The sequence below is a fragment of the Meriones unguiculatus genome, chromosome 8 (genome assembly GCF_030254825.1).
Source record: "Meriones unguiculatus strain TT.TT164.6M chromosome 8, Bangor_MerUng_6.1, whole genome shotgun sequence".
NCBI lineage: Eukaryota > Metazoa > Chordata > Mammalia > Rodentia > Muridae > Meriones > Meriones unguiculatus.
The window spans coordinates 69,089,556-69,112,131 of NC_083356.1; the positions used below are offsets into that span (position 1 = coordinate 69,089,556).

At 53.8% G+C, this 22,576-nt stretch overlaps 1 protein-coding gene and 1 long non-coding RNA gene across 2 annotated transcripts in view; one reads left to right on the forward strand and one right to left on the reverse strand.

Annotated features, from left to right (window-relative positions):
- Positions 1–15,141, reverse strand: part of Notch1 (notch receptor 1) — a 46,415-nt gene extending 31,274 nt beyond the window's left edge. Inside the window, exons 1-2 of the mRNA XM_021641056.2 lie at positions 14,831–15,141; positions 13,321–13,399 (exon numbers count right to left, since the gene is read on the reverse strand). Coding sequence (XP_021496731.1) covers positions 13,321–13,399; positions 14,831–14,891 — 140 coding nt within the window. The 5' untranslated portion in view covers positions 14,892–15,141. The remainder of the gene's footprint in view (positions 1–13,320; positions 13,400–14,830) is intronic.
- A 133-nt stretch (positions 15,142–15,274) lies between these two features.
- Positions 15,275–22,354, forward strand: LOC132655852 (uncharacterized). Its single transcript, XR_009593750.1, has 3 exons — positions 15,275–16,169; positions 17,353–17,433; positions 21,134–22,354. It is a non-coding gene; the product is annotated as an uncharacterized LOC132655852 (long non-coding RNA).
- Positions 22,355–22,576: the final 222 nt, after the last annotated feature.

The following is a 22,576-nucleotide window of genomic DNA, read 5'->3' on the forward strand; positions in this document are numbered from 1 at the left end:
ACAGCTGGACTATAGCCATGGCCACAATTCCTTGCTCCTATATCCCTAGCATAAATGGCCATTTGGTCCTCAACACTGGCCAGTGGATGTGAGCAACAAAGAGACACTTAAGCCCTACATGGGAGGCTGTACCCAACAGCGGCTTCACTCACTGGGGAATCCCTGAGCACCAGACCAGAGCCTCTCTGAGTGACCCCGGATGTCCTCTGCTTCCCCTGAGTCACCTCCTGGCTGGGTAGCAGAAAGACCCTTCCAGGACTGAAAGGTCCTCAGGACAGGAACAACTGCCTGTGCTCTGCAATGTTCTAGCCCTGCCACTCAAGGCTTCAGCCGTGGGAACCCAGCCATGGCAGCTGTGCCTTCTCCTTACTTCCTTCTTAGCACTCGTTAGGGCACCTACTTCTCTACTCTGCCTCTTCTACACTACATGCTACGCGGCCTGCGGTGTGACCTGTCCCACTGTGGCTGGCTGCAGGTGAGCAGCAGGCGGGCTGGGGCCCAGGAAGGGGGTGGGCTTCCACAGATGCAGAGGAGTACAAATGGCCCCTGTGCCTGTCATCCCACAACTGACGCCGGCGCTTTGTTGGCGGCTTCAGTATTTCCACTGTGCTGCCTCCCACCTCCCTGGCAGCACTGCTCCATAGAAATGTGACTCCCCAAAGCATCCGGAGGCAGATGTTGCTGTGGCCTCTCACCCGGGACTAATTCTAAATTGTGCTGTTTTCCTTTCCAAACTACATGGCCATCTGCCGCCCCCAGGGGACAGATGACAGCTCCCTCCACCCCAAGAAGGGGGGGGGCAGAGGGACTACGGAGGGAGTTCCTTAGCTCCTCCTACCTTCAATGGGTTTATGGTCAAGTAGGGCTGAGGAAAAGGGTAGAGGGTGTACTAGAGCTTAGATGGCTGGGGGGTTTCACTCGCTTCCCAAAACCCAGTGGCCAGAGGAACTGTGGGGTGAGAGAAAGCACTTCCAGAAGGGCATAGGGTTTCTGAGACCCTCCCAGGTCAGCTGCTACATGTGAGACAGAACACTCAGTTTGGCCTCACTATTGCAAGATAGCTGTGTGTGGTGGTGGTGGTTGAACAGGGGCCCTGCAGCAGGTACCAGCAGATTCAAGATGCTGAGGGACTCTCACTCTGAGCATGGCTAGGTTTGATTTACAAAGGTACAGTCCTGTCCCTCAAGGAACACATTCATTGCGCAGGTAAGAGCACCTGACAATTGAAAGGCACCACAGGCCCCTGTCTGAGAACCAAGCTTATTCTTTTCTGGGGCCAGGGGCCTGTACTAAGGCATCTGAACCCCTGGGTCCCAGAGTACACAGCAGATCTATGACCCAAACTGTAGACAGAGGTGGCTCAGTACATTACTGCATCCTTTAGGACCCCGCACCACTGCGAGTATCTGCGACTGGGTGAAGGAGCTTCTGTTTTCCTTCATCTTTTCTACCTGCATCTAGAGCCACCTAAGTATAGCTGAGGCCCTGGTTCTGCAAGTTCCCACTCAACAAATGGTGACCATGCTCTTGTACCACCCCAGAGCTGATTCAATGTAGATCCCCCCCCCCCCAGCTTGACTTTGTTCTGTTCTGCTAAAACACAGTAAGGTTGGCTGCCTGCCACCCGACCTTCCCACAATGGGTCCAAAACCAGGGCCACCTCTCAAACAGCCCACTTTTCACAGGGTCAACAATCCCAGCCCCATCCTTGGCAGAGGTTTCTAGGGGCCAGGAGACAAGTTCTGGGACCTCATCCCTTCCCTGAGAACAAGCCAGTCTAAGCCCCCTGAATCCCAGTGCAGAAAGGTGCTCACAGCAGGCTGAGCAGATTCAATGACCTCCTGCCTCCCTGGTATTCTTTTTGGTTCAGAGCATTTTATTCAAAGTCCAAAAGATGGAAGACCCCTACAGACCAGAGCTCCATTCCTTCACTTTCCCCATAGACCTCAGCGAAATGAGCATACAAGATCCTAGCTAAATGCTTGTCTGAAGACCTTTTAGAACATGTGGGTGGGAACAGCCCCCCTTCAACCTCATGGTCTTTTTAGCCCCTAACCCTCTTTCCTTCCCCATCTTGGCCAGATGAGGTACACAAGAATGTGGGTGCCTATGTAGCCCAGGGCACCGCTAGCATCTGTGGCTCCACCTGTCCCAGCAGGGGTGGCAGGCAGGAACTGTGGTCTCCTCCCCTCTGAAGCCTTAGGAGCCCCGGCACTCACTGGCTCCCACAGACACATGAAGGTGAGAGGACAGACAGTAAGGCCTGTGGGGCCGTAGACTCTCCTGCACCAAACATCAGCTGCTGCTCAGAACAAGTATGGTAGTGGACAGAGCGGAAAGTGGGTCACACCTAGCACAGCCTGTCTACAGGTGGCTACAGGTGCCAGCCAGGACTGAAGCCAGGGTCTCCGCTTTCCAGCTCAAAGAACCACTCCCAGCATACAAACTCAGCTCTTTTGTCCTCAAATCTTTCCCCCCAGTTGCATCCTTGGGTGGTTTAAAATATGCTAGAAAAGGAAGCTCAGGAAAAGCACCCGCTTCCTGGCCTGGCTCAGGGAAGCCCTTTGTGTGGGAGACAGTTGAGGTCGGAACCTGCCCTCCAGGGAAGCCACCTTTCCCACTACAGGGAAAACAATGCCCCGGCTGCTGCCTGTGAAGGCCTCTCTGAGGGAACCAAAAACCTCAGGGGAGGGGGGCATTAAACAATTTCCTGGAGTTGGTTTGTGGGAAGTGGTGACCCATGGGAGCAGGAGTGGGAGGCCCCACCCACCCTGCCTCTTCCACCATTGGTGAAAGCACTACCCAGCAAACTGGGGTCACGAGGAAGCAGAGGTCACTACTAGGGTGTGAAAAACACCTGCTTAAAGCTCCTGCCTCCATTGAGGACAGTTTCCTGCCCAATCTTCCCAAAACAAGAGAGCCCCAAGTTGCAAACAGGCTAGGAATGTGTCTTCCTTTGGCACTCCATAAGGCTTGTCAGCTGCTGTAAGTGGTCCTGGCGACACAAACCTCTGTGTGTGCAGCAGTACCAAGGAAGGTGAGGGATGGCCACAGGCGACAACTACAGGCCTCTCTGGCCTGTGCAGGATGGAGCTCAGCCCCCCACCTGCAGCTGCTCAGAGTAAGCAAAGAGAGAAGGGCTTCATCCAGAGGGAGGTGAAGCCAAACACCCTACACTGAGATCCATGCCAAAGCCAAAAGCAGTATGGCACCTGTCCTCCGATTCCCCAAGTAAATGTGAAGATGGTGAAAGGCAGCCCAGAGGCTCCTCTGTTCCCCACCCTCCACCCAACAGGTCAAAACAAACAAAAAAGAGCACATCCTCTCCTGGCTAAACTAGTCCTTGGCTGCCAGAAGCTTCACATCACTAGATCCTTACTATAGTCCTGGAGATGGGCTAGGCCCATTTTACAGATAGGAAGACAGAGGCTTAGCAGGTTCTACACACACATTCCAGATTCTGTAGTGCTAGTGCTTAATTCCTGTTGTGCATTGGTGGACCAGCCTTGGTTCAAAGAGCAGTCCCAGGCTGGGCAGAGTAGCAGAGAGGCTTCCTGGGAAAGTAAGTGGTGCCCCTGGATCCCAAACAGCCTCATCCCTCTGATCACCTGATCTCCCGCAAGAAAGGACAAAGCACACAATGGAGAAGTTTGACTGAAACAAAACTCCTGGGAAGGGGGCAGGGTTCTCAGTGAGGGAGCCAGAAACTGGGAAGCCCCTGCCACTGCAAGGAAAAGCTCAACACTCCCAGCTTCTCCAAACTGGGTCCTTCTCCTCAGGGCCCTCCTAGCAGAAGGGTCACCTGACACCATGCCTGTGGCCATCCTTCCCAACTTTGGGCACCACCCCTGAGACCCGTCCTTCCCAACAGTGGTGGAGCCCATATCCAGCTACCCACTGGGGCAGAGCCACTGTCTGCTGGGCAGACAAAGCGAGACAGATCTTGGCTGCATTCTTCCAGGGGCTCCGGGGAAACCCGCCTTCAGTGAATCCTTCGGATGACTGGCTGAAGTGTAGACTGCAGCTTTGGTGCAGTGCCCAGAGGTCGGGCCCACCCCTCAAAACTCAGTAGCCCCCCCACCCCAGCCAAATGTTTCCCAACAAGGAAGAACTCCCCTGCTGGGGAGGCCCCCAGACCCCAGAAGATAGCTAAGTCCCCATCCCAATCCTGGTCACAAAGTGTCACAGTGTACTGGCCATCCAGGAGAAACTCTAGTTCAGCCTCAGGACACAGTGAAGTCTAGAAGATAGGCAGAGCCAGTAGCGTGTACTCTGCTCTAAAGAAATCCAGGGAAATGGGGCCCCTCTGGGGAGAGATCTGTATGGGACCCAGGGTATCCCAGGCAAGCTCGTCTAGGGTAAGCTTTGGGCTTGCAGGTCTTGAACCCTCTATCCCTGTGGACACTGATGTCCCATGCCTGGCCTTTCTCAAGCATCACTTCACTGGCATCCCTGTGACTTCTCAAAGCCTTCCCTGGGACTGGGTAAAATGAAAAGGACATGCCCCATCAGGTCAGAGCTGTCCAAGATCAACCAGGTACTTTCTGCAGCCTCACGGGAACACACAGGGATCTCAAGGTGAGACCCTAAGAACAAACAAATCCTATATACCAGCAGCAAGGTCAGCCAGCACCTTTAGCCACAGTGGCTCCGCAGGATCCTCTACTCGCTCCAAGGAGATCACTTGCCCCAAGGAGATGGGACATAAAGAGGAAGTGTGAGACGGCAGTTGCAGCCTCCCCGCTTCCCTGGAGAAAACGTGCTCGAAGGGAACGTGTTTGGCTCAAAGGCCAAGCCCAGAGTACAGGGGAGGGGGTCCAGGCTGCACCGTGGGCTCTGAAAACTCTACGCCTTAGAGACCTGGGGCCACCCACCTGGGCCCAGGCCCGCCCCGGTCCATCTGGCCAGACTGCCCAGCTTATCCCGGCTGCCAACACCACATACTGGGCCAGACTCTGGGCCATGGATATAGGATGCAACCATGGCCTGACCTGTCATACCACAGTTCCCAAGGCACTGCCCCACCTGGTTTCGACTATCAGGCTCAGAGACAGAGTTGAGGTCACCCTTGTCTTACCCCTAGAAGAGGAAGTAAGAAAGGAAAGCCCCACCTCACAGGACCAACCCCTAGTAGCCATGGTCAACCAGGACCAGACAAGAAACAGAGGGCCAAGCATACAGGCAGCATCTGCCCCTACCCTAGCCACTTCAGGCAAGCACACACACTGGAAGCCCCGCTTTCGCCCAAACCTCTCATTTCCAGTAACTGTGCTGTTTCCGCTCACTAAGAACTGACACTGACAGGAAATGGTGGGAGGCAGGTCCCTAAGCCAAGGCTGAGCTGCTGCCATTCAGACCTGAGTGATCTTTCCAACTTTTACCACCCACAATTCTTCCTCATGCAGAGCAATGGCTCTGGGAGCCTAGAAAGGGCACGCTGAGATCCCAGTGCAAGCTGCTTCCTCCTAGGTCTCTCAGGGATCTGATCTCCAGAGGGAACATCGCACACCAAGACCTCCATCTGCAAGTGTGCTTTTAAAGTAAGGATGCTGGGCACTGGCTCTGTCAGTGAAGTGTCTGCTGAGCAAGCATGAGAAGCTAAAGGCAATCCTCAGCACCCACATAAGCCAGGAATGGTGGTGTACATTTGTAATCCTAGTGCTGGGGAAGTAGAGGCAAGAGGGTTGTTGAGATTTGCTGGCCAGCCAATCTATCCGAATCAGTGGGCTCCCGGTTCTGTGAGTGACCCTTTTAATAAAAAATAAGATGGAGTACAATAGAGGACACCCAGTGTTGACCTCTGCTCTCCAAACACATGCCAACACACACGTACATATACATACACACAAAATATTGACTCAATGGCAAAGTACCTGCTGTGCAAGCACAGGAACCTAAGTTCAAATCCCCAGAACCCAAGTAGAAATCTCTGGGCGAGAAGCTAGAATTGATGAGCCTCAGGTTCAGTGCGAGCCCTGTCACAAAAAATGAAGGTGGAGCACGGTGGGATACAGAAAGCCACCGTCAACCTTGCTTCCTCCCCTTCCCGTGCACCCTTCACACACACCCACATGCGCACATGCACACTCACACACCCACAAACACACCCACAGACACACATACATACACCCACTCAAACACATATTCCCCCTCCACACACAAACGCAGACACACACTCATACACACATGCATACACACACACACACACACACACTTCTAGGTCGTGGGAAAACCTGCTCCAGGGAGCAGGCAGCCGCCCGACATTCTTCCTGAACTTGATTAAACACAGATGTTTCTCTAGGAAAGCCAGTGGCCTCCATTCAGCCTGCGGCTCCCTGGCCTCCCTGTGGCTGTGATTCATACAGGGTGACCCACATGTGGTATTAAGGCAGGAGGCCCAGAGCCAAGTTACAGCCTTAGTGCCTGAACATCATCTTGAAAGGACAATCCTTTGGTCCCCTGCTCAAGTCTAAGGACTCTGAAGTCCACATCTCAAAATCCTCAGCTGGCTGCACAGGGCAGAGTTGCTCAGGCAAGACTGACCTGCCTCCCCGGGCCTGTGCTGGAGCTTGGGTCAGGCTGGCCTCTGTCACTACAAATCCTACCACAGTAGAATTAGCAGTTTTGACAGATGACAAGGGGCTCATTTACCTAATTCAGAAGGACAGCACTTTAAGCACTTCAGTCCCACCAGGACACCCAGGCAGGTGATAGGATAAGCCAACAGAAGCCCAATGACAACTCCTCTTATCTGCCTGTTAGGGCAAGGCTGGAACCAGCATTTGGCCTTGTTCCACAATTGGTGACAATCATTCCTACCTGTGCCTCAGAAGTGGGTGTAACCCAGAGCATCAGCCCAGCTAATTCACTCCCCAGTGTAAATGGCAGGTGAACAGGGGAAATGAGGGGAGAGTGGGGAGGGGCTGGTAGCCAGAGCACTTCTGTCCAGGGAGTTGCAACAAAAGGCATGGTTGAGAGGTGAGGGCCTTAGGGAAGGTGCTAGCTAGTCCTGGCATCCTGCAGGTCTCAGGGACACTGGGAAAGCAGCCCCCAAATGCCAAGTCCATCCAGCCACCCCTAGTCCCTCACTGGGGACAGCTGTGTTGACTAGGAAGACATTTCTGCAGAAGATTTTGCCTCCCTCTGAGCACCAGCGGTAGCTGAGGGGTAGTCTGCACATCTAAGGTGAGGGTTCTCCTCTCACAAGCACAGTACCTCTCCCAAGAAACAGCAGCGCCTATGTGCACACAGGCAGGCCTGCTCAAAGCTCCCAGTCCAAGGAGGGGAAACCACAGTACAAGCCAACGGAAGCGCCGGGGGCCAGAGCTCCCTTCCCTACCGGCCCCATGCACATTGCCCCTGCTGGCTAAGGCTCCCTGCCTGTAGACCCGTCCAGGCTACTGTAGATGCCACCCTGTGGTGGGCCCTCACCCCAAGCTATGGAAAGCCTAGGGCACTCAGACACAGGGTTCCCCAAGCTTCACCCTTTAGACTAGGCTGAGCTCAGCAGCACACCTTCTCTAGATTCCCATCTCTTCACTGCTGGGTACCTTGATGGGGTGGCTGCCTTGCCTGGCCAGACCCTAGGCTCCAGAGTATAGCATGTACTCAGCAAAAATCCTCTATTGCCCTGTACTGGCCCCCAGGCTCCACAGGCTGTAAAAGGCCAAGAGGCTAGATGGCCCCTGGAAGGCAAGTCAAGGACGGCTGTGAATCTGCCATGAGCACTGAGCCATGTGGGGCCTTGGGCACACTAGGACACTATTACTGACTCATGTGGGAGCATATCAGGCCTCACATAAGGAGTCCTACAGTTCCAGGTAGCAGCACAGACCCAGAGATGTTCATTCCGGCCCCTTGACGCTGTTGTCAGGACTCAGAACAGGGCTCATCCTGATGGTGCCAGAAGCTGGAATCAATCTTAACAGAAGTGCAGAGCTGGCACCCATGGCGGCACAGAGAGACCCTGACTGACACCATCCATACTCAGAAAGCGGCATTCAATAGCCACAGACTGGGTAACTTCGTTCACAGGAAATGGAACAGCAAAGGCTCAGGGACAGAGGGCTGGTAGCTCAGTGGGCACCAGGGAGGGGAGGGGATCTGGCAAGCAGCTGCCTTTGGGGGTGATTAAGAGTCTAGAACTGGAAAGGTGTGCTGATTGTGAAATCCATGCCTCTGCTAAGCATGCTGTATTGTGCAGTTTCCATGGCTCAAATGACATATTACAAAATGTGTAACCTACCACCCCAAAGCCCCATCTTCCGAATCAGTCCTCTGAATCCTGGACTCTGAGACAGCTAGACAGGGTAGGGTGAGGAAACAGAACAACATCCACTGCCCTCCCACCATGCCAATCACTCCTTTCTCCAGCAGAGGTGTCCCCAGCCTGAGGCCAAAATATGCCCTAACTCGCAGAACTGGCCCTGCCACATGGCTACTCTTCCATCCTAGGTGCTGCTGCCACCTGCAAGAGCTGCTACTCTTCCACCTGGAGGTTATTCATGAGTCCAGCCTAGACGCAGCGGAAAGTAGGTTCTGGCGCCCTCTCAGGCACTGGGGGTAAACTGAGGCTGGAGTACAGCTCACCACAACCAGCTGGTCTTCCAGCCAGCAGGTGCCAGGGTGTGCCCTGCCTGGGAAACAAGGGGGATCAGACACGTCCTGACCTAGTCACAACGATGCCCTGAAGCCAGCCGCTCGTTAAAGCTAGTGATGATTCCCCCTCAGCCTCTGGGAAAGGTCTGGAAAGTTCTGGATACGCCTGCACATGAAGGTGAAAGCTGATGCAAGCTGGCCTTAGGTTCCCTGCCCCCCAGCCTCTTCACCCTTAGCCTCAGCTTTTCCCACCTGTAAACTGGAGATGAAACAAGCAGGGTGGGCCAGGCCCTCTGGGAAAACCCAGCCCACTGGCACCTAAGTTAGCAGGGCTGATCACAGCTGCTATAGCCCTGTGAGTGTTGCTGCCTTCACGTTTTTGAGGAAAGTAATGTGGACTCCACTCGACTGCAAAGCCACATCCTCTCACTATTTATAGATGACACATGAGGCACATCCCTCCCCACACAAGACAGCCCAACCCCTCAGCCTGGCCTGCCACTGCCCTAGGGGTCCTGTCTGACCACGATGTCTGCTACCCCACCACAGGGGCCACAAGTAAAAACCAGAGCCATCTTCTGCCCTGGTGGAGCCATGAAACCTTGTGGGAACCCCTCCACTACCATCCCACTTCTGGGGATCCCAGCAGCCAGCCCTGGTTATCTACATCCTGCTCAGCTCCTTGAAACAGGGCTCTTCTGTCTGCCCCACCCCACCCTCTTCCTGCTGAGGTCACAGCTTGCTTTCTGTCTCTCTCTTTTAGCATTATTATTATTCCTTCAATGGAAAAACTGTTGGCTGCTTGCCAGAGGCAGGGCTGCCCACAGAGACACTTTCCTTCATGGAACACCCCACCTCTGCCCAGGTGTTCCAGTACCTGGACATCTTCCCACAGGTTCCATGACAACTGAAGTTGTGAGACTATTTTTCACCTGTTTTTCTAACCTCATGTCCTTGAAGGCCAGGCATGGCCCTGCACAGACAGGCAGGCCTGGGGCAGCCTTGGCTCTCCTACTGGGGAGGATGGGACCAACCTAAGATGGTATGTGACTCAATGGAACAGTAGCAGGGCCAGATGACGGAAGACATATAACATTCTGTTGGGTCCCTCCTCAGCCGACCAATCACTTCCGGCCTCACCCCTGTTTCCTCACTGAGCAGGCGGGAAGTGATGGGCCAGGGACACGGCTGTAACACATACTCTGGAGGGAGGGTGGAAATGGCACCAGCTGAAACACTCCACAACCAAGCATGACTGACTTCTGACCCCATGCCTGATCCTGGCTGATCTGCTGAGAGCATTGTCAGGGCCTTGGTGGGACAGGCCCACCTGCTACGTGTCACATACATGCTGGATGACTCTCACTCTTGAGTGGTCCTGCCCCTCTTCTGGGCTATACCTGGAGTGGAACTTAGTAAAGCAACACAGTAGTTGCTGTCAGAGGATAAAGGCACTTACTTACTGTACAAGCCTGACTACCTGATTTCAATTCCCACATCTCACAGTAGAGGGAGAGAACTGACTCATAAAAGTTTTTCTCTGACTTCCATACATATGCCTGCTGTGAGCACACAGACACAGAAAGTCCAAAAAAGGAAACTGAAAGAGCTGTCAGCTGCAGCCATGGCCCAGGCTAGAATCCTCAGAACTAGCCAGCTCGTTCCTAAACAGTAAACCAAGCACACCCACCAGATAACACATTTGGGAATTAATTCATTACCCAACTTAATATGAGAGAACAGGGCCCTTGAAACCAGCCTGCCCCATGAGCTCACCAGGAGAGTCTGAAAAGGATACAAATGTTCTACAGCATCTACTATTTACAGCTCTTACCCAGTTCTTACACACCACCAAGATCCTGATTCTGCCCTGATTTAAAGATGGTGAAGCTAAGGTAAGACCTCAAACTTAGGGTGTCCCAAGGTTAGCTATCAACAGCCTCAGTTTCTCTGGGCAGAGTTCAACTGATTTCTAAATGCATTTAGAATACACGCCCTCATCCTAGTGAAGTTGGCCTCAGTCCCCCTCAGCTCAGAGCCTGCAGCCCCTTATAAGCCTTTTGATCAGGGAATTCATGTTTACCCAAGTCCTTCCACCACTTCAAATGACAGCCCTTTTCTAGCATTCCCATTTAGCACACACTGGACCCACAAGGAAGCCACAGTGAGCCCCAACCCTTCCTTCAAAGGGCCTCTGATATCCCACAGCACATACCTGCTGTCCAGACTGTGCTGTCTCTACAGAGTGCAAAACCAGGACTTTCTTACATGGTCACTGACTAGCTAGACCTCAGTGGTACTAGACCTTACACAAGAAAGCCCTTGACAAGGATCCACTTTGCAATCCTGAGCCCTGAAACTCCCTGCCCATCAGCTTCTGGGGCAGGTTCTCTGTTTGGGTAGAAGAGATAATTCACAAGGTATTAACTCGCTGTCCTTTGACTCCATGCTTCCTAGGCCCCTCAGAGTAGGAAGCACTAGAAGCCAAAATCTATAGCTACATATGACAGAGGTCTACAGGCTCCAAGCTTGCCCTTGAGGCTCCCTTGAAGGAAAGGGGAGCTTCTTTTCCACAGCCAGCAGAGGTGGATCCCTCTGGGTATGCTCTGACCAACTCTGGGGTAGGCCACCTGAGGATATCTGAAGAAGTGGACAGGAATGGGAATGGAGACAGCAGCATGGAATGGGGTGACCTGGGGTCCTCCATGGACTGGCTGGAAAGCCTACCAAACCAAACAGTGAGTGCTCACAGACCTGTGCTCACCACAAGCCAGGCCTGGCTGCAGCCTTGGCCTCCAGCTCTGCTGACCAGAAGTGAGCGTATCTGTTTCATCTCACTGGACTTACGGATTGAGCACAATGGGGCCTCTGTGGAACTCTGAGCCAAACTGAAGCAAGTTTCTGCCAAGTAGGAACGGCCTTAGGATCCAGTGCAACACTGAAGGCCTGGCACCAAGATCCTTTCGGGGGCCTGGCTTATACTGCAAGGGATTTGCAAGCAGCTTCCCCAAGTTTGGGAGGTGGGAAAGAATGCAGGGCACCATTTGGGTCTTTGGCTTGAAGGGTCTTTATACAGACAGTAAGACATAGTTATTGGTGGAACTGCAGCAAGCTGAATGCGCCACACGCACAGCTCTACCAGGTAGGGAGGGCAGCACCAGTGATTGGCAGGCAGAAGTCCAGGCCATGCCCACCCCCTGGTGGGGCCGAGAAGAAACTACCCCCACCTTCCCCAGTCTGGCAGGACCCCTCCAAGTGCTAGGCAGAAGCAAGAAGCCTTTCAGCCCTGCCCTTCGAGTAACGCAGGCAGAGCAAGGAACACAGTGGAGAGGGAAGGGGGTTGTGCATTCTGGGAAGCCACGCATAATTAATCACACAGCATTAATCGCCTCCCAACAATAGCTGCTGCCCTTCTACTGAATCCCAGCTGTCGGCCTCTGAATGGAAGGAAATAAGATTTAGGGCATCAAGCGTCCGTGAGGCTTCTGCAAGGGGGAGAAAGGGGCCCCCAAAAAAAGGAAAAAAAAAAGTAGTGTGCATTCATTAGTGTCTGACAGAGGCACAATCGGCTTTGTCCAATAAACTGCTCACAGACCTGCTTAATTGGCTTCAGCACAGGGCGGGCCGGCCAGGGAGGTGGGGCTGCAAGCCCACAGGCTGGGTACAGGAGGCAGCAGCACTCGTTGTCAAGGGGATGGGCCCTTCAGCAGTTGGAATGAGGGCGAGCCATGCAGGCTGGAGCCCTTTCTGTCTGCAGCCTCCAGGGGAGGCCCCAGCCTCCAGCACTTTGCTAGTCTCAGGGAGGAGCTCAAGTTGAAGGGCACTAGCCCGAGCCCCAGTGGAGACTTCTCCTGGCTGGCTAGTCCTTACAGGCTACCAGACAGGGATCCTTCCCAAAAGCATTTCCCAGTATGGAGCAGACCTTCCCATACCCCAAGTCATGCCCATTTCACAGCTGAGGACTTGAGGCTGAGGACCTCTAGAATTGAGTGGAAAGGTGATTGCAGCTGCCCAGACAGAAAGCAGACCCCAGCACCTACCTACATCTACCCCCCAGGCAGCAGGGCCAACAAGGATGATTCCCACGTCCCCCAACCTCACCTTAAACCCAAGGAGCAAGGAAGGCTGGATCTTGTCTTAAAATCAGCAGTATTCTCTGGGCAGAGGCAGGCAGATCTCTGAGTTCGAGGTCTGCATATTGAGTTGGAGGACAGCCAGAACTACATAAGAAGACCCTCGTCTCAAAAACAAAACAAACAAACAAACAAAAACACAAAACAAAGCAAAAGTCCCAAACCAGAAAACAAAACAAACAAACAAACAGTGGACACTTTCCTGCACAGTGCTCTCCTGCCCAGAAAGAGGGTTCCCAGGTGGTGGTGGGTGGGTGAGGGCTCATACTCTCAGCAAGTGCTCCAGATTGTCCATTATCAAAAACAACTGATTCCCAAGCATTTTAAATAAGAATTAGGGTACCATGGATTCCCAGGAGTCTGAGAGGCCCACGAAGGAGTGTGCCAACCTCCAGGGGCCAGAGTAGCTCCACACGCGGCATAATTGCTGGTGATTAAGTAATTGCCAGACTTTGTCCAATAAAAGTCAGCACGTGACTGCCCTCAGCCTCTGGGCTGTCTTCAGAAGACAATGGCCCAGTGTTCTGTCCCCAGAAGGCAGGGGCTCTGCTCTGACAAAAGCAACAGGTCCCCTCGGGGCGGTACTCACACACAGGCTTCGGTGCCGTTGGTCGCTTCGCACCTCCCTCCATTCAAGCAGGTCCCACTTGGCTGGGAGCATCGCAAGCCTGGGGAAGGGTCAGAAGAGAGGGGTCAGTCTGGGTTCTGGGCGGCTGACTCGTTATGGTTGATGGCGGATGGAGACTTGAGCCATGGTGCTTGTGTACTGGAGTTACTGGGAGTTATGGGGGGTTAGCTCTTCCGGATCTATGTTCTGCTCACACTGCTGTGGTCAGAAATGAGTGGAGGAGGGACAGGTTGGCTAGGCAGCAGGTGTACAACCGCACTAAAAGTAAGGCGAAGTGAACCAAACTTCTTACACACGGCCGAAGTGGGTGTGGATTAAGGAGCCCAGCAAAGCCCCCGGCCAGCCTCCACCCTGCCTCAGTTCAAACACAAGATACGAGGGGGCTGCAAGAGGGAGGGGGTGGCCACACTCAGCTTCCCCGATCGTGGGAAAAAGCGACAGCTGCGGAGCCCGCCACCCCGCCCTCCAACAAAGCGCCCGCCCGGGAATCAGAGCGGCCCATTGTCGCGCCAGGGCCGCCTCCTGGGGCAGCGGGGACGCACCCGGAGACCTGCCCCGCCTCCTCCGACACCCAATACCTGTTCGCAGGCATCTCCAGGGGCAGCCCCCGCCGAACCCAGGGAGGGGGTCTTAGAAACCGCACTTGGAAGGAATTCCACCCTATTCTCGGGAAGGGGATATTAATCAAGCCCCTCCCACCCGCATCTTAAGGAGCTCCAGGAATTAAGCTCCGGTGTTAGGGAGTATCACGTAAAATCCCACTTTTAAGGAAAGGCCAGGCAGTTCTCCCCTCCGATTACTGGGAGAAGTGTGCAGTTTGCCACTATCAGAGTCTCCCGTTTCGTGAAGTAGGGAGGAAAATCAGAGGTCCCCGCCCGCGTTCCAATCTCTGTCCGCGCAGGATTTCCAAACTTCCAAAGTGAGTCAGTCCCATCCCCAACCCTAGGCAGCAAGCCGCCTGCACATCTCCTCTCCTCAAAAGTTTGAGTCCGGCTAGTGGACAGCGATCGCGAAAACCCTGTCCCCGCCCCGCGCTAAGCAGCGCGAGCACAGCACCCTAGACCTCACACTGAGCGCCCCAACATCCGGGAAAATAAATGGTCCCAAGAAGCAACAGGAAACCAAAACCGATCCGATTCAAATCGAAAAGTAGCAGGCGCAGGCAGCTTGTCCGCCCCCACGGCGAACCCCAGGCGCGTCTGCCCAAGTGCGAACCAGGGTGGGCCTACCGGGCCACGGGGTCCCGAAGACCCAGCGCCGCCAACCCAACTTCAAACCTCTTCAGGCACTCAGAGCAAAGAGAGTCCTCCCCGACTCACACGGCGGGACACCAGGCCCCCATGCCCTATCCGCCCGCTCCGGCCCCCAACTCTGGCAGCTGGTCCCTCACTTCTATCCACCCAGGGCGCGCGCAGGGCGCAGCCGAAGTTTCCAAAAGGGCGCGCGAAGTTGCGGGCTCGCGGGCGCCTACCTCTTGCGGCGAGCGCGGGCAGCAGAGTTAAGCAGAGCAAGGGCGCCAGGAGCCGCGGCATGCCTGCTCGCCGGCTGCCCGCCTCCCGGGCGGCGGCCTCTTGCGGTGGCCGGCGGGGATCGGGCGTTCACGCGCACACCGGAGGTCCCACGGGCGTCCACCCACTGCTGCCCTCTTTCCTGGCGGGTGGGCGGCGCTGGGCTCTCAGGGTCTCCCCAGCCCTAGTAGGCACCCCCACTCGTTCCTTCACTACGCTCGCACCCTCGTCTAACGTCCGCGCCCTGCGCCCCACGCCCCTGCGCTCCCTCCCGCGGCCGAGGCACTAGTGAGGCTCTGGGGCGACGTGCGCTCCGCCCCCAGTGGGGGCCCGCCCCTGCCCCGCCCCATCCCACCGCGCTCCGCCCCCAGTTTCTGCTCACCCTAAACCCCTTCGTGAGCCTTGTCCCTCCCAGCTCCTTGGTGGGCTCTGTGCCTCCTTGAGCTAGGAAGAGCGTCCCGAGCCAGGACCCTAGGTTTTACAAGTCAAGGAAGCGTGGAGGAGTGTAGGGAACGGCCACCTAGGGACTACTTGTTGGAAAGTTTACAGAGACCAAAAGTTTGAGCTGGGGCTGCGGAAGGATCAGGCTTTGTGTGCCGCCGCTCTAGGCGACATTTGGCCAAGATTTGCATTTCAAAAGCCGAGGAGATGCGGGTAGTGTGGGAAAAGGCAAAGCTGCACTGGGAACCGGGTTCATCCCGGAGTTAGGTCTGAGGCCATGGGCAGGAGCAGCTGAAGCCAAGTTTGGGGGAACTCCCAGAGCGGGTGTTTAGATGTCGTGCCCTGACAGTGTTGGGTGCGTCTCTCGCCCAAGGCCCCCACTCTTGGGAGCCGTTTGGTCTCAGCTATAGGCGCCCAAAGGATTGAGGCCAGGCACCCCTAGCCGTGACTTCCGGAACGCTTGTCCTTAAAGGGTGATGGCGTCGCTCCTGCAGCCTCTGCAGAAGGGAGCTCGGGGCTCCCCAAGGGAACTCCCCAAAGGCCAGTGCCTTGCTGGACAGATTTCGCTCTCGCGATCCCCAGCAGGAACAAGCGCCTAGATGTTCCATGGTCATTCTTCTCCTGGCTCTGCCCGACTTAGGTGGCCCGGGAAAGCACAGGGCCCCAGTACAGTGACTGCTAGCGCCAGCACAGCCTCTCTCAAGTGCATTTCCTGGATCAGTTATCTCTCCACCTCGATGCTTGGACATCCTGTGCCAAGCTGGTTAGCTCTGGGAGTCCAAGATGCCTTCCTTGTCGCTGTGCAATCAAAGTTCAATGGAATCTGGACCGGACAACACCTCCCTATCCCAAAACAGGAAGGTGAGCGCAACACAGAATACAACCCCAGCTCATACTGTCCTAGGAGCCTCCCAGAGCACCTAGGGACTACTTCTTGTTGTAGGCCCCTAAAAGGGCCTTAAATGCTGACAGGGACCTGGTGAGACAATTCTGAGGCAGGAGAGCCAAAGGAATTTGGGAATCCAAATTCTGGAAGGCAGCCCATGGAGACAGGTGGGCTCATTTCTTGTGCAGCCCTACCCATCTCCCTTGATACACCTGTTTCTGGAGGCCACACTCTAAAGGCCAGTGCCAAACAGCTTGTCCAGCCCCCTCTCCTGCTTCTCTCAGAAGCTGGCCTCAAGCCTGGGGGATAGCAGCATGGGGTCAGTACCCAGGAAAAAAAGTGCCCAGTGCTGCCGAAATATTTATATAAGAGATCTGCAGCCGCAGAGAGCAGGTTCCATAGAAGGAAGGGCTGGCTGTGCAGAGTTCAGACTCTTCTGCAATGGGTCCTGAAGGCTTGCCGCTGCTGGGTTGTGCGACAACTCTATTCCAGCCTTGCAGGCCCTGGATTAGATACAAATCTCAGCCTTCTGACACTGGGGAGGAGTGCAGTGGCCCATCCTGTCTGTCCTTGGGAGTCTGTCTCTCTTCTCCTCTGTCTTTGTCCAGCAATGAGTATGGCTGCACATCAGACCAGCTGACATTAGGCACTTATTTGCTCTTTTTATAGATGGAGGACAAGCACACAGGCAAGAGAATTTAGCTGTAGAACCCTCAGACAGCTGGGCCAGAGAAAAGGCCTGGGTGGGGGCAGGGCTGGGGCTGAGCTCTTGGCAAGTGGGTGTGAAGCTGTTTCACACAGTAGGCTGGAGATATTGGGCCTCCTCTTCCCTGTCTACCAGGAAAAGGGCTTGGAGAATTGAAAAAAAAAAAAAAAAAGCCTGACCAGCCAGGAGAGAGGCCTTCCAGAAACCCAATAGAAGTGAGGAAGAGGGTTCCTAGCAAGACCACCCCAGTGGGAAGTCACTTTCAAGTCTCTATCCCAGATTATAATAGGAGCCAGGATAAATTTCCTAGTCAGGTAAGTCTTCAGGGCCTAGAGAGGAGTGGAAAGGCAGAGTGGCTAGCAGCCACCTCTTCTTTTGGGGCCCACCTGAGGTTATTAGTACAGAGAGACCACTTAGCTCTACATTGGGTCAGTCCTCCTCCCGTATTCCAGATGCCGGCGGCGGTGGCAGGAGTATTGTCAGGACTACAGGGCGTCCTGAAGACTGCCAGAACTTCTAAAAGCAGAGCTCATGTAAGTAAATCGGAAGGGTTCCCAGGTTCTGGACCCCTTCTGAAGCACAGCTGATCAACACACAGGGCCTTTAGAGAGCACCTATTGAATACTCAGCCTCCGGTGCTGTGAGGCCTATAGATCTGGAGCATTGTAATCAGCTGCATCATGAATACAGGCCACCATGCCCAGGTTGTCCTGTAGGGACCAGGTCTGCCTGTGGGTGTGATGGCAGCACAGGGAACCAGGGTTGGGCCTCCCAGCCTAGGTGCCTTTCTCTCCTATGGTGTCTCACCGTGGCACTTGTACTGTGCAGGACCCAGCAGTTTGGTAGACGAGGATCCCCAGTTGTCAGGAGAGGCTCAGAGATGTCTCTAAAAGAATAGATCCAGGTCAAGCTAGCTCAGGGTGCACGCCATGTCTTCATGGTGTGGCCTGGTCGGAATGACAGAGGAGACAATGCAGGGACGGGGTGAGCATGGAGGTGGTCTGTGGTGGTGGGTGTCCTGGCCTGAGTGGAGTGCCAGCAGAATAGGCAGCTGTGAGGACATTCCACGTTACTACACTTGGAATCCTGTTGTTTACAATTTTTGGGCTTAGAGATGCAAGATGTGTTCAGCCAGAGAGTGCTTCCTCTGACTTCTAGTCCACCACAGCCAGGTTGCAGCCCTTGTGTGTCTATCGGCCTGTAAACCGGATCCTCTGGGCTCTGAAGCAGAACTACTTAACGGACTGACTCACTGTGGTCCCTCAAGGCCTCCAGGCCTCAGTTTCTCCCCTACTGGGTGATCTGTAGATTTCTACCTATCTCTTTCATTTTAAGTACTCCTTTGAACATTTTCCAGAGGTTTGGATATCTCCCCATATGTGCTTTCAGTGGCTTGAACGATTGCTCCAGACAGGCAGGCCAGAGCTGACTCCCCTGTGACTATGTTGGTATCCTAGCTGTGCCAGTGTGAAAGCGCATTCCAGGACGCCTGTCTTGCAAGATACCCTCCCAGTTCTGGGCCTCCTTTCCAAAACTCTTTTCAGCTAAGCCTTGGTAATGCCTTGTCTGTTTGATCTGTGAGGAAGAGCCTAGCCCTTCTGGGTCCCAGCACTAAATACTCAGAAAGGTCTGTTGATTGACCTATAATTGGAGGAGGTTGCAGGTAGTGTACAGGGGCCAGCAGAGAAGGGTTGGGGGTTTCTTTGTGCAGTCTCCTGCCATCGTGAAGAACCACTGTATTGAATAGCCTGTAGCAAGGGGCCAGCCAGGACCTCCCTGGGCCAATCTACAAGGCCAAGGGCCCTGTGTGTGGCTGGGAGCCTGCCCAGGGCTTCTTGATGTCCAAGAAGTCTAAGAAGGAGCAAAAACATCCCAGAGGCAGGCCCTGCTGCTCCACTCCTGTGGGGAGGCCCAAGAGTGTGTTGCCTGGGCAAGTCCCCCCAACAGATACCTAGCTCCCAAGCAGGTGAACTGCCAAGGCCCACAGGAGGTGCACTCAGGTTGTAGTCCTGGCCTACCAGGCAGGTTTGCCATTGTCATCCTAGAGATAGCCTCAGGACTGATGACCTGTGCCCTGCCCTCTGATGGAGGCCACCTGCCTGTCCTCGGGAGTCCCCAAACTACTCGAAGCACAGACTATGGGCTCTGGAAAGTTAGTAGGAGGCCCTGGGCATGTTCTGAGTAGTACTTTACTGAAGTTTATCCAGGCCCTAGGATCCCCTCAGCTGCTCACACAGCTTAGAGTAGAGTCTCTTGGTAGTCAATAAAAAGTAATGCTGTTACTGAGAGCTCCAGGGAAACAGTGCAGGCAATGAAGGCTGTGGCGTCATATTGGTTAGAGTACAGTGAGAAGCTGAACAGCCCTGTTCAAATCAGGGGAGCTTAAGTGAGAAGGAACCCCAGTAGAACTGTGAGGCTGAACCCAGAAACTGTACCTCCAGGCAGAGGCTGGGCCCACAGGAAGCTGTCACCTTGCTATCCTGCCTGTTCTGTGTAGAGTTGTGGAGTCTGGCCAGGCCTCACTGTCTGCCCACACATTCTCTGAGTCCCAGGATCTTGCAGCCCAAGGACCCCTACAGAGCTGGGGGGGGGGAGCCTCCACCCTGCCTGGCTCCTTGCCCACTCCAGCTCAGAACTTTCTCCAAAAAGAAAAGCCCCCAGGGGACGAAACTGTGAAGCTCCACCCTTTGGGCTCAGTACCAGCTCAACCTTCACCAGACTAGAGGCTGAGTCATTGGAAAAGCCAGCTCTTCCCTCCCCTTCTCTCTTCTTTCTTTCTTCCCTTTCTTTTACTCTTCTTCCTTCTCTCTTCTTTCCTCCTTTCCTCTTTTATGATAAAAATAGCTGAGAAGTCTTTGTCATATATATATATAAGTTTTCTTGGGACTGGATGGGCTTCCCATTCTAATCTGCCCTAGCATAAATCTGTGAGGTTCTGCACCCTTTCATTCACTGCCCACTTTTGCCATGGCCACAATCTTAGAGGCCCCCTACTTACTCCCCAATGAGATGGCTTTTCACTGGCCTGGTTTCCTGGAATTTGCTGCAGACACATTTAGACATGTTTAGAGCTTCCGTCCTCTAGGCTTCCTTCCCCCACAGCACACTCTTTAAAAGAAAATGGACCTGGAAATCAGGGTTTGGGTTACAGAGAGAGCTGGGGGTTCTGGTGGTAAAGTAACAAGAGCCTGAACAATAACAGGTACAGCACATCTGGAGCTATTTTTGAGTCTCTAGAGAGAATGGAGGAAAAAAACCCAACAATCCTTAAGTAATACCAGAATTCTTCTATATTTTTGCCTTGACAGCTGAGGGAAAAAAATGCCCAAACCAGAGGAGCTGCTGAGGGCTGGCGTGGGAATGTTAGTTTAGTCAGTCTTGCTCAGGGCCATTTAAATAAAAACAGGCACCTCTGTGGCAATGCCAGTCAAATGTGCAAGCATGCTTCGTGCTTCTGGGACAGGACCCAAGAAGGGGGTTCAAGATCTTAAGCTGCTTATCATAAGGAACATCTCATCGTTGAAATGCAGTTGGAATAATGAAAATCAGTAAAGACAGACCAGTCAGTCCTTCATGTGGCCTGGAGGACACTGTCTGAGCTGGATGGGGAGATTTCTCAGCATCTCCTGGTGCTCAGCTCTGAGGCACTTGGGGTCTTTGTAACACATAAATCAGAGGAACTGCAGCAGGGGTTGGGGGAGCAGAGCCAGTGGACTGCAGTAGGACGCATATTCCCAGGGGCTCCTAATGACAGGCAAGGCAGAGGTTCTTAGCTTAGCCAGGGTCGTGAAAACCCTGGGAACCAGGATACCAGGACAATGCATGTGGGGCCAGGACTCAAGGCTGGAGCATGTACCAGGCACCTGTCGTGCCAGGCTGGGTGCTGACAGCACTTCTACTATCTCCCCGTGGAAGGCATTCTCAGGGGGCTTCCTAAAATCTATTAGTCTTCCCATTCTTCTGTTCTCACAAATGAAAAAATACTGCTTCCCATCAAGTGAGCGTGAGGGCAGTAGGGACGGTGATAGCCCAGGACCTTTTTTTGTTAAGGCCAGTGTGTGTGTGTGTGTGTGTGTGTGTGTGTGTGTGTGTGTGTGTTGGGGTGTTCCCTTGTGTTCCTTGATGACATTGAGCTGGCTGGTAAATCCCTTTAAACTAGGATGACACTTGGGGACAATGGGAAAGGTGGACTGGTACAAAAAAACTGGCCTGATCATGTCCTCTTGTCTTCAGAGCCCAACTCCTGGGAGTACCTGACTTTCTTTCTCCAAAGCTGGAGGTCCTGACTTCAGTCATGGAAACATCTGCTGCAAACTTAGAACAGCAAGTCACAGAGCCCCTTCCAGAGAGAAGTGAAGCAAAGCAGATGCTGTCTGTGCTGAGACCTCCTGCACTCAACCTCCAGAGCCTGGGAGCCTGGGAAGCTGAAAAAACATGGGCTGCAGGGGACGGGGTACTGGGAAGAAGAGTACTTGTTGGGTTTTATGATGCTGCAGGGAACCACAGCACCCTGGGAACCTGAACAAGGTATGGGAGCCACAGGCAGTTCTGGGCAGGTCATAGTAGCCTGTCCCTGCACAACTCTGTCCTTCCTCCTGTTGGTCAGTGTTTTTGAGTCCCTCACTGGGCTAGAGCTGTCTTCCCAGGTCCAGTGGTTGCAGAGCTATGCCTGGGCCAAGAGGCTTCTTACTGAGTCAGAGGAAAAGACCCAGCAGACGAGAGAGAGAGAGAGAGAGAGAGAGAGAGAGAGAGAGAGAGAGATCAGTTGGAGTATCTTGGGTCTTAATAAGATCCGAATTGGGGAAAGTTGGGAGCAGGGACAGGGCCTTAGAGTATGTCTAGTTTTCTGTGGGTTCAGAGCCTATTTTTAAAATCTCTTCCTGCTGAGCTGGGATGGGTGCTGTGACCAAGACTAAAGGTGCTGAGATCCTTCTTGGTAGGGCTTTTGGAAGGAAGAAGACAGAAGCAGGTGTCTCCAGGATAAAAGGAAGTGTAAGAGCCTAAGAGTTGGGAAGGGGATGGGAGAGATTGGTACTGGGTGCCATTCAGGGTAGCAGGCCCTAAGAAGTGATGTTGAATGTAGAACCAAGAAAGTGAGGATGGGGAAGGGAGTACATACAGCTCTCTGCTGTCCTGGACCCCATAAGTACATGTATTGGATGGACCTCCAAGTCTGGAAGCACTGAAAACAATGAGCGCTTGAGGACACGAGCCTGATCAGGCTGGGACATACAGTATGACCCCACAAAATCTCTCTCCCTGCTTTGGTCCTTCCCACCAGAACCCTGTTTCTGCATTGTCCCTTGCTCTATCATGGGGTGTAATGACTTGAGGTGTGTTCCCCAAAGATAGGTTGGTAGGTTCCCCTGGAATGTATGTATGTATGTATGTAGCTGTATTTGGAAGAAAAGTCTTTGTAGATGTAATGGATTAAAATAAGGTCCTTATACATCAGGGCGGTCCGCTGCTTATCCTGATGCCCTATGAGAAGAGGAAGAGAAGAGAAAGCTTCATGGAGATGGGTAGGGAGGAGAAATGAAGATAAACATGGAAAGAAGAGGCACACCAGAACCTTCAGGGAGCACCCTGTGGAAGGGTTGAGTCCCTGACATGCTTCCACTGAGATTATTGGTTCAGCCATAATCCTAGTACTTGAGTTGAAGGCAAGAGGACCAA